The sequence below is a fragment of the Maylandia zebra genome, linkage group LG17 (genome assembly GCF_041146795.1).
Source record: "Maylandia zebra isolate NMK-2024a linkage group LG17, Mzebra_GT3a, whole genome shotgun sequence".
Taxonomy (NCBI): Eukaryota; Metazoa; Chordata; class Actinopteri; order Cichliformes; family Cichlidae; genus Maylandia; species Maylandia zebra.
This window is the reverse complement of record NC_135183.1, coordinates 33,238,981-33,250,887: the sequence shown is the minus strand read 5'-3', so window position 1 is coordinate 33,250,887 and position 11,907 is coordinate 33,238,981. Positions and strand designations below refer to the sequence as shown.

Sequence of the window (11,907 nt, the reverse complement as noted above, 5' to 3'; positions counted from 1 at the left end):
GACATGAAACAAAATCCCAAGTTATATTTGTCAAAGAGGCAAGTGAGTGCAAGATTTAGGAATGGTTCATATTTGGCTGATTAAGCATTTTAACTTTTAACTGCAGAAAGTTGACAATGTGCAGTCTTTCTTTAGACATCTATTGCAACTGCCACTAAATGCAGAAGCAGTGTAAAACTAGCTAGAATTAATTGGCTCTAGCAGTGTTACTTCGTGCACTTTTGAAACGAATGCAACAATTTTGAAGCAGTGCTCGGTTTCTAGAAGTATCTCAGATGTCCCTGTCTACTAAAAGGGGAAAAGCCAAGATAGTCTCTTTCACATCCCTGTCAAGTAGACGATAACTGTTCAACTTTCTAGACAGGCACAGTTTCAAATCCACTTTATATAAAAAACATGAATGCATCCGAGTGAAACATTTTGCATCACAATTCTCTAATGACAATATTTGTCTCATCACAGATACATAACATGATCTCATCAACAGCTCTATAATAATGTGATCAACTGCAAGACACGCACACTTGCAGTCTCACAGTGGAACATTATCACTGTCTTGTGTGATAACATGTTTTATGTCAGACAATATGTGTTTTTTCTTGCAGTGGAATTTATTCACTATTATTTAGCTTGTACGATGGGCTATTGTGGGTCCCAATCAACCAGAGCTGAAAGCCATCTCCACCTCCTCCTCCTACCTTGCGACTTTAAAACTTACGTAACCAGTCTAATGTGGTGTTATCACACTTTGTGTAAACGTAAACGCCGTTTGATTTCGTGGTTTGTCTTGGAGAATGTATCAAATTTGTATACACAGACATTGTTTTTCCCCAAAATAACAGAACAGGACTCACAGTTCCCCTCTTTCTGTCACTGCATCACGCGCGAACACATGCGACACTCTTTCCTGTTCCAGGATTGGCCAGCGAAGCCGGGAAAACTCCTCGTGACATGTCCGCCGTATAAATACTGAGAACCGCGCTGTACTCACGTAGCCCTGGTTTATGAGGGAAAATGTATCGTCTCGGCCCACAGTCTATCTCCAAGATCGCTTTCGATTTCTTTTTATCCACTGTGCCAAGGGAATATTTTCATTTTACCAGACAATACAATAAAGGCTGGTTGTGTATTGGCTGATTTTTGGTTAAAATTTTCTAGTTGTCTGCACGAAAATGCCGAGGAACAAGAAAAAGAATAGGGGTAAGTAAACTAGCGGCTGCTATGCTACGGCCTTGTGTATTTGTTGATGGTAATTGTAGTTCTTTCCGTGTTCTTTGTTCATCGAATGGAGCTGAAGGTGTTTACAGTACGGACTACAAAAGGTAGAGGCTGGCCTAGGTCAAAACACAAAACGTAGCTAGCTGTACTCACACAAAGCAACACTGCTAATGAAAAAGTGTACTATCATAGTATTGATACTGTCATATGAAAGCTACTGTAAAGGGCCTTTAAAGCACAACATTATAGTATAACATGAGCTACTCAACAAAAGCCCTGAATAATTGTTGTACTTCACAAGCTAACGAGGGCTAGCTTCATGCCCACTCCCTTTCAACGCGAGACACATGTGGTTGCTTAGTAAAAATAAACGTTTGAAGGAGTAAAACACCCAAGCTTTTTCTTCCTTGAATTCGATTATAACCATCATAAATGTTATAAAGCAATACGTTTGATTTTTGTGAAAGTGTATATAACGCAAACCACACGAAACTAGAATTCTTTGACCTCGATTAATCTTTAGCCTTATGTGGGAAAATGATATTGATACCCGATTAGCAGTTTTGAAGCCTGAGTATCATATTGTGTCACTGAGGAAGGGTCTTTTTTTTTTTTTTTAAACATACTGCATATATTTGTTTTTGAGGCACAAGTCCGACATTTTGGACTCGGAGGGAGGAAGGAGGCGGCACCCGGTTTTCAGAAATCAGCTGTCGTGTGGGGAAAACAGTCCACGTCAACACACAGATCTTAAATAGCTATTTTTAATCAGTTTAAAGACGGATATTTTATTTTCAGCTAATATTTTTTTTAGATCTGATTGTTATGAATAACGGAAGTATTTTTCACATTGTGTTCTAAAAGCGGCGGGTTCCTGCCGTCGTACGCTCACCGAAACCTGTCTACCAGAGGTAAATTCAGGTCAAGGCAGAGAAGCCTGTTGAGTCTGGGTGGGGTTGGAAGTTTGTCCAGTTTTTGCAGTAGCAGAGTTCACCTTAAGTGGGATTAAATTAAACCCTTGTTTGTTTATAAGGTTTCGTAAAGATCTCACCCAAGATTTTAGCAGCCTCTTTTAGCTGTGAATGTTTTGCCCATCCCACCCTCTAGAGCTATTATAGTAACCAGAACATTTTCCAATACATCGTGTTTCGCTCTGTTCCGTTTCAGCCACGTTGTCCCTACTACGTGGATAATAAATTGTCTGATAGTAACTTGTCTGATGTGGACTTTGCTTAGTAAAACAATCTACTTCCTCCTATGCCTCAGTGACATAATACTAGACGTGATACTCCTGTATTTTTCGGCTGTACCCAAACTGTGTTTGCCTCTTGCTGGACAGTTGCTGCGGTTGCCGGGCCATACCGGTTACCCATACAATGTTGTTTCAGGTCATTTTTGATGTGCCTGTGCCCCTCCAACCTGAAGATTTTGTTGACACAGGCAGCACACTTTGACAACGTGGTGCATATTTATTTTTGGATGAGATAATGAAAAGGCCAATAGCAACGGACAGGCAGCTGATTAGATAAGTACAGTGTATGCTGCCTTACCTGCCTGACGCTTGGATTACACAATTGACTCACAATGACCTACGGCTCTGTGTTAATGAATTACATTTGATTGCCCGTGCTTATGTGTCTTTGTTTTGTTTTTCAGGGGGCCAGCATGGGGCTGTGCAGCCTTTTAGTGATGAGGATGCCTCCATTGAGACCCTCAGTCATTGCAGCAGCTTCAGTGACGCCACCAGTGTAGCAGATGAAGGTAGGTTTGTGTGTACCCCTGACTGTACTCTGTTTGAACGTGTGTGTTCTTTAAACACATCAAACAAGTCTGTTTACGACCTCCTTAAATGCTTTTTTGTTTTTAAGGTGGCGAGACCAATGAGGATTCAGCCCAGGAGGATTTCCAGTATAAACTGAAGGGGTTCATAGATAGCACAGTAGATAAGAGGTAAAATGACCAAAATGTTATCTGATCTATATTGCCTCTGTCTTGGATCCAGTTTTACAAGAGATCAACAATGTAGTTACTTAATCCTGTCAGAGCAAGAGTTTTAGGTAACACTTGCACCATTTAGAAATGCTTTCCCCTTTTATGCAGCGTTGCTATGTTGTCTTGCCAGTTTAACAAAGGTACAGGGTTGATGTTTCAAATACACCCCAAAAAGTACTTCACTCTGAAGTGACAAAACATTTCTCCCACTGGAAAAGCTATGTGGGACACTTGGGATTTCCTTACCTGGATGATGAGCATGTATCAAGAAATTTCAAATGTAGTTTTAAAAACGCGGGGTAACTTGAGTTGTATGCAACAGTGAGTCCAGTGCAGGAAGTTTTTATTGGAGTTTGCAGGCTTGTCAATTTAAAAATAGACTTCATCCCAAAAAGGCCCTGTCACCATTGGCTTCCTCAGTGGGGTGATTATTATAGAAGGGATTCCCCAGAAGTGCCAGAAGCTGCTAAATCTGTTATATCTATTCAGCTGATATTCTTTTCACTTGTCAAACAACATTTTTATATAAAAGTAAATGGGTGAAGTCACATTCTTAACTTTTTGTATAGGTTTTTTTTTTACAAATATTTTTGTTATTACCTTAAGATTATATATAAATAAAAAAATTAAATCAACAAGCTAATTGACCTCAACTTGTTTACCTGAAAGGGCAACGTCTTTGAGAAACTGCTGTGTGATGGCTGGTTGAATACATCTGCTGAAACTGGCCACATGCATCCTGAAAAAACCTGCTATAGACTTATAACTTATAGTTATTACCCTCGACGTTGATGTCAGAGTTTTCTGATAATCTTGTAACTCTGATAACACAAGAACAGGGTTTTGTATTATTTGTAATTGATATCATAGTTGTGTCTACTAGGAGGCTGAGGGGTAGTACTGAGGGTTGCCAGTATTTTCTGATAAATGGCTTCATGGTATAATGGTTATCACTTTTATGGTGAGAGATATATATATATATATATATATATATTTTTTTTTTCCTCAGTGCTAAGACGAGACAGGGGGCACTAGATGGGCTTAAGACGGCAATGGCTACACGCATCCTGTATGAGTTCATCTCAGAGAGAAGGATGACCATCACAGACAGTATTGAACGCTGCCTCAAGAAAGGTACTAAAAACGTGTTGCTGTCAATGAGATGGCAGGTGTTCCAATGCTTTAAACTAAGCGCATGTTTGTCTTCGTGCTCATAAATCATTTGGCTTTTTTCTTCTTCCTCGTGTTAGGCAAAGGTGAGGAGCAGCGAGCAGCAGCTTCTTTAGCCTGTTTGCTGTGCATCCAGCTGGGCTCAGGAATTGAGAGCGAGGAGGTGTTCAAGACGCTGAAACCGATCTTCAAAAACATCCTGGCAGATGGATCAGCCAACATACAAGCCAGACAGGCTGTGAGTGTCTTTTATTGTACTGATCCCCTTTAATAAATGCACCCCCCTTAATAAAAAAAGATTACCACATTTTTGGATTTTTCCATGAAATAACAACTGATATGGTTTTGTTTATTTTGTTTCTTAATAGGTAGCAACAAGTCTGGGCCTCTGCACATTAGTTGCTGAGGATGACATATTGGTAAGTTTCTGATCATGTCTTGGCTTGAGTGCAAACCAGTGGCACGTCTGACATTCATTTGTCATATATTACTCATCAGTTCTAACATAATGCTATATCAATGAGTGGCACTCATGCAAACATGTGCTGCTGAAATCTAACATGCCTCAAGTAATTTTTTCAGTAAGTCGGAAACATGTTATTTGTGGTAATAAGTAGAGCTTACTGATGTTTGCTTCTTTAGGATGTGCAAGCGACCATGGAGTGTTTTGAGAACCTGTTCACCCGGTCCTATGCAAAGGCGGATGGCACTTGTCCTTCGATCAGTCCTCAAATGAGCCAGCTCCACACAAATTCTCTGCGGTCCTGGGCACTGCTGCTCACAATCTGCAGTTCCAGCCAGCTCAAAGACATCCTGCAGAAGTAAGCTCCTTTATGCCAACCCTTAAGTTTTTTTTAATCACAAGTTCTGCTGCTTTTAGTTTATTGCTCTCCAACCAAGTTAAGTGGAGTAAGAATTGCTTATGTGTTTTGCAGACACCTTCTTAAACTGCAGAGGTTGCTCGAGAGTGATGACGTGAACATGAGGATTGCAGCTGGGGAGACTATTGCTCTGCTTTTTGAGCTGGCCAGGGACATCGATTCTGTAAGTTTGCAATTGCTGTTTAATTTCCCCAACACCAGATTATCCTAAAGTTAATTTCTTTTGTTAATTCAAATGTTAACATGTGGCACGTCCTGTCTGTGCTTTTTTTTTTTTTTTTCTTTTTTTTTCTTCCCCCAATAGTAGCAGACAATGACTAAAAAAAGTACACAAGAACCAGAACTGAACTTAGCTCAGGCAATACAACATTATGAGGCACATACAAGGCAGTTGAGGTAAACCGCAACCCCACCAGGAGTCAAAACAAATCACAGTAAGATCAATAGTCAGGCAAATTAATTCAGTTTGGGGAAAGCCCCAAACTGAAAGAGTCCAAGATGGAGTTGAGCATACAAGTTATATATTCATTGGGAATACAGTCCATAACAATGCTATGCCAGGATTTCTTAGTTGAGATTGCTGGCCTGCCCCAGAGGAGCCGGATATTCTGTCCAGGGCTCTAGACTAACTTTTTGCCATGGTTGCAGTGGTGCGCCTAAAAATAAAATTTAGGCGCACCAGCACAAAATTTAGGCGTACAAGCACAAAAGTTAGGCGTACCCAAATTTTTTTAACCGCATTACTTAACACCGCAGTTTTACATGTTCACATTTTTTGATTTGTAAATGATTAACTAACAACCTTTCAAAATGATTAACTTGACACCCCCTTTGCTGCCCAAATTAACAGCAGCTCCATCAGCCCCCATAGCAATGATTTTATCCAACCAGTTACTGCACTGGTCCCCAAGAGCAGCAAATGCTTTCTTTGAGGCAGCATAAATTCCTAAACAAATTAAAAAATATACCATTTACTTATCAGATCAAGAGTTTACAATGCAGTCTTTTTCAGTTTGAGTTTCTATATTCATGTATTATTGCTATGTTTAATTTTCAATGATAAGAATATGCTAGATATGGTTAATTCAGTAACACAACGTAATATTATTAATCATATACATAGGCTACGTGACATGACATGGCTTACCTTGGGCATGGGCATGCTGGACCTCAATGTGTCCAATCACTTTTTCGCTGGTCTTCCTTTTTGCAAGATACGAGCGTACACAGACACATTCTTTTGTGGCAATGTCTGCGTCTCCATCGATCAGGAAGGCCATGTATGTACTGTTCGCAATTTCCACTGACTTCTTTTTTTTCAGTGTGTCAGCGATTACGCCTATAAACTGGGCGCACGCAACATCATTGCTGTATGTGGGGTTTATGTCCAAGCCATTTTTCTTGTGAAGAGTTATTTCTGACTTGAACTTAGTAAACGGAACTTCTTCTTTTGCAATATTGTAGGCGATGTTAAACTTAATGATCATCTCGGCCTCCTCCGATGACCTGTTTACTCCTGCCTGCCGCTGAAAGGCAGTGGGGAGCGGGGACATTTTGGCAGAGCATTTATCGCGGCATATAATGTGTCTTCTCAATGCTGTATGCTTTTTCAGGGTTTCAATTCGAAACGTATTAGCACCAGTGACAAATGCAGTGTTGCCGGCCATGATCTTTCCACACTCGCGACAATAAATGCAGTGCATCATATTGTCAGCTTGGCTGTATCTTAGCCAGGGAAACTGGTCAAGCCACTCGAATCGAAATTTATACATTTTCTCACTTTTACTTTCAGTGGACTCCGGCTGGGAGTCGATCTATGTGGCTCATTTTCTGATGCCGTCTCCGGACCAGTGTTTGACAAAAACAGAGAGGTTGATGGCTCCGTGTCAGAGCGCTGGCTCAGAATTTTGGACTGATCAGGCCTTAACTTAACGAAAAAGTTATCAATTGTTCTTTTCATATTTTCTCAATACCAACTTGATACACTTCTGACCTGGGCTACTCACCCTTCTCTATCTGCCCGCACTTTCAAACGTAAACACAAGTAGGTCTGCAGGAATATCTGGACCACGGCCAATCACAGAGGTCCCCGCCTCTGAGTATCTCTGATTGGTTTAGAACACGACATGGGCATAATGTGTGTCTGTTGTTGAACACACGAAGAGTTTAGGGTTGCTGAAACGTTTTTTTCCGAGAAAATACTTGGTTGCACCGGTGCGACCAAGTATTTTTTTCTTTTTTTTTTTTTTTTTTTCTTTTTTTTTTTTTAAATGAGTCGCACCATGGAGAAGTTTGGTCGCACTCTAGAGCCCTGCTGTCTGTGGGTTTTTTTTTTTTTTTTTTTTTTAAAACACATTAGCTGCATATTTTATTTATTTGTTTTTCCCCCACTGCATTTATTTAGGATTTTGAATTTGATGGCTGGGATGAACTTTGTGATAAACTGAATGCGTTGGCCACAGACTGCAACAAGCACAGAGCCAAGACTGACAAGAGGAAGCAGCGCTCGGTGTTTAGGGATGTTCTCAAAGCTGTTGAGGTAAGCGCTACATGTCAGGTGAACCATGTTCCTTTTGCCAGTTGGATGTTAATTTCCTGCTTTTAACCAACATAATTGAACAGAGGTAAAACTTAACAGCAGCTCCTTGGAGGTAGAGACAGTGAATGATGGTGTCTGACCGTGGACTTATTTATATTGCTTTCTCTTCCAGGAGGGGGCCTTCCAATCTGAGACCATTCGCTTTGGCACAGAGCGAATGAACATTGACAGCTGGGTCAGAAAGAGGACATACGATGCCTTCAGAGAATTCGTGGGCTCTGGAATGAACTACCACCTACAGGTATCTTATTAGAAACACTTTATGTACAATAGGAGTTTGTGATAAACTAGTGTCTTTCTTTTGCGCTAGTGACTGGACTTGACGTTTTTGTTAACGTTTTCCAACTAGGCAAATGAATTCATCAGAGACGTGTTTGAACTGGGACCACCTATGCTGGTTGATTCAGCCACCATGAAGGCCATGAAAATCTCTCGCTTTGAAAGGGTAGGTGTGCAAGGAAGGCTCATTTAAACCATTGTGGTGTTCTTGTAAGCTTAAAAGTATCAATGCTTTCAAAGTTTTGTGGCATTTTGTTAATGAACGCTTGAAATTCTTTCTGTTCCAGCATCTTCACAACTCTGCTGCATTCAAGGCTCGGACCAAGGCCAGAAGCAAGTTCAGAGACAAGAGGGTGGACGTGGGAGAGTTTTAATAATTTCTTTTGACTCTAATAAGCTATTTATCAAGCTTTCCTGCTTTTAGATGAATTGTCACAAGCCTAAGTTAATGCAGTTGTCCCAAGATCTCTTTGTGTATCAAATGCTCACTTTCTGTAGGCTTATATCTTTTTAATAACAGCTGTTGCTTTTTATTGGGGGGAAAACATCTTTCTGTCACCTACAGCAAGTGAGTATTTGATAATTAAACAGATTCTAGGTGGACTACAACTTGAATACAGTTTGTTCACAGAAAGGTGGTGTACATTTGTTGGGTATCATGCACATTTCCTTTTTTTTTTTTTTTTTTTTTTTTCCTTGTTAAATGAAATACACAGGTATTAACATTTTTGATGGATCTGTCTCTCGTACCATTAAGTAGTAACATCAAGACATGTGACCGTCCCTAACTCTTGGATTTGTAATAAGTTTATCTAATTAATTCACACTTAGCGTTATTTATGTGTAAGCTAAAATAGTGTATTTAGTGTTGTGTATGTAATGTAAAGGTTGAGGATGGTGCAATAAATGCTGAAAAGCTGCAACAACTGTTCTTATTTTTTTTCCAGCTCCTGTATTCAATATACAATGCTATGAATTAGTTATAATTGGATTCATTGATCTGATACAGTATCTTGGGACAGTGTCAGCAGAGCTTGCAAAAGAAACGGCTGGAAAAGTTCCTTGAGTTAGTAGCTTTGAGAACTGGAACTGTTGGCAGATATATGAAGGTCATTCTGATTGAAAGGGCAATAGAAATTTTACTCAGCACTACTTCCACATATCAAAGTGAAGGATCTTGCAGCCAAGGTAACAGTGGTGTTGCAGGGAAAGCGAGTAAGGCGGTGCGCAGTTTGTCACAGGTGAAACTGTTGGAACACAAGAGATGGATATAATGGAGGTCTAGCAGCCGCAAAGCTCACAACATATTAACTCTCCCCTAAGGTGAACCTCAGCGGGCTGCTTCTTTTGGAGCCATAAAAATAGACTGTCACATGGTCAAGGCAGGCCTATCACCAGTCAGCATCCTCATATTTCAGGTTGAACAATATTACTGACAGAAAGCTGAAACGGAGCTGCTTCTTTTTGTGTCTACTTGGGGAAAACCGGTCCTTCAATTTGGGTGGAGTGGATGATGTAGCTGTAGGCTAAAACTAAGATAAGATAACCTTTAGTCCCATAGGTGGGAAATTTGTTTTGTTACAGTGGAAAGTTACATAGCAAAAAATAAAACACTAGAATCGGATAAGAATGGGATACTGTACATAAATGTACACAATTGAATAAAATGCTATATACAATAGAATAAAAAGAATACAAATACTATATAACTGAGTAAGATACAATGTTGTCAGATCTAGTTTAAGAGGAAGGGAGCCTTTTTATTTTTTATTTTTTTTATTTTTATTTTTTTTTTTCTCTCACTGACTTGGGACTTCATGCTTCTTTTGAAACATGCTATCATATGGGCCCACTCTAAAGACTAATTTGCTTTATTCTTGACTCTAATCAGAACCTTTTTAGTTTTTTTTTTTTTTTTTTTTTTTTTTTTTTTTAATATCTTTAAAAAAAAAAAAAAAAAAAATCTCATTGTAATAAGGCTTGAAACTGTAATTTGACACCATGAACTCACCAGGAAGGTGTTTACAGTAGATAAACCAGAGAAACTGGCCCTGCTGGCCAGAAGAATGCAGTTTAACATGATTTCTAGACTCTTTGTCCATCTGTTTTATACAGTATGTGGATCTAAGTATTTCGTTACTTCGTGACTTATTTTAGAATAGAATGACTTTATTGTCACTATACAGTTTACAATGAGATACAGAGCATCTCCAACTCAGTGCAAACATGAAAGGGGGGCTGCACAGTTCTGCAACACTATATACATATGAACAGTATTAACAGAAAAAAAATGTACAAATATACAATCCGATGTAAGAAGAAAAAAGTAAATGTGTAAATGAAAAGTGTTCAAGTTATTGCACATAGTATTAGTTTTTGTTCATATCTTAAATTCACAGTATTGACTTGCATTTTCTATCACTTTAATCTATAGGCTGCCTGCTTTAGTTTTCTTCTTAAAAACCTGATTCATGCATCTAATTGGTTTATGCATATTCATTCTCTGTTTAAGAAAACTTTCTGACACGTAGCAATTTGCATCATTCTTATCCTGGCCCTTTAAAATCAACAGAGAAGCAGAGGCAGAGAAAATTTGTCTGTGTTAAGGGTGACTGAGCCAGTATTAAATCAAGAAGTCGTGGGCTACTTCATACTAGCATTAAGCTGCCCATCTTTATGTGGCATGACAGGACGATTGAGGCATTGACTCCTCAGTAAACATTTACGTCTCATTCTTGTACTGTTGTGACTTCAGGAAGGAAAGTTTCACTTATTTTCCAACAGCAGCTCAATTAGGGAGAGGTAATTGCTCATGTTACACAAATTTCCTCAAAATGTGCATCCCTGTGGGCTTGTTCTGTTCAAGAGGAAAATGAAAGAAAATTGAAGTTGCAGGTAATTAACTCACGAGCCCTTTGCCTCTACAATATGTTAGTCAAATGCTTTGGGACTAAAAAAAATAAGTCTTTGAGTAGAAGCTGTGATTCCCCTTCAAACCTCCAATTATAATATAATCATTTAAATAACCTCTATTTTCATGGCATGTTTTACTCCTTGATAAAGCTTGATTCATAGCTCCATGCTATAAATTGCTACTGGTAAACATGATTATGCCATTAAAATAAAGATATTTAATTATTGTTTTTAATTTAGAAAACCGTGCTACTGAGGTTTCGGTTTTAAAATGCTGGAGAGTGATGTCTACAGTCACGGTAAAAGAAAAGTGCACCCTCCTTCAATTTTAAGGTTTCAAATAAAGACATCAAAATGATCTAGTTCTTACCATTTATTAAAAAGGTCAATAAGCCTTAAATGAACAACAACATATGTTCATATAACAAAGGGTCATTGTTTCCCATGGAACCAGTAAGGATGCATTTAGTTTTTATTGCACTACTTGTGCAGTTTGGCTTAGTTTTTGTTAAATATTAAAAATAACTAATTAATTTTAACCGTGTATCTACAACAGACTGTACATAAGTGATGGACATAACAAAGTTTATCATTTGAGTTGTGATCTGTTTTTTTTTAACTCATAGTAACCATATTTCGACAAGAGAGTTGATAGAGAAGGCCCCAGCCAGTGAAAAAAATACTTATTTTCAGTTAAGCTGTTGCCCTGGTGACCGCTGAAATCAATGTTAATTTGGATAATGCTAAAAGAAAAAGCCCTGACTTCTAGCTAACTATCTTGTTTAGCAAAATGCATCTGTTGTTCATTGGGATATTAATTAGACTATTTTATTTTTAAAATACATCCCATATCAG

At 38.8% G+C, this 11,907-nt stretch overlaps 1 protein-coding gene across 1 annotated transcript; it reads left to right on the top strand.

Annotated features, from left to right (window-relative positions):
- The first annotated feature begins 979 nt into the window (after positions 1-979).
- ifrd1 (interferon-related developmental regulator 1) lies at positions 980-9,065 on the top strand. The gene is made up of 12 exons (XM_004560837.6): positions 980-1,200; positions 2,875-2,979; positions 3,087-3,168; positions 4,220-4,344; positions 4,461-4,618; positions 4,749-4,799; positions 5,023-5,201; positions 5,316-5,424; positions 7,666-7,800; positions 7,973-8,101; positions 8,210-8,305; positions 8,427-9,065. Exons 1-12 carry the CDS (start codon positions 1,173-1,175, stop codon positions 8,511-8,513), a joined length of 1,284 nt encoding a protein of 427 aa, XP_004560894.3. The 5' UTR covers positions 980-1,172; the 3' UTR covers positions 8,514-9,065.
- Positions 9,066-11,907: the final 2,842 nt, after the last annotated feature.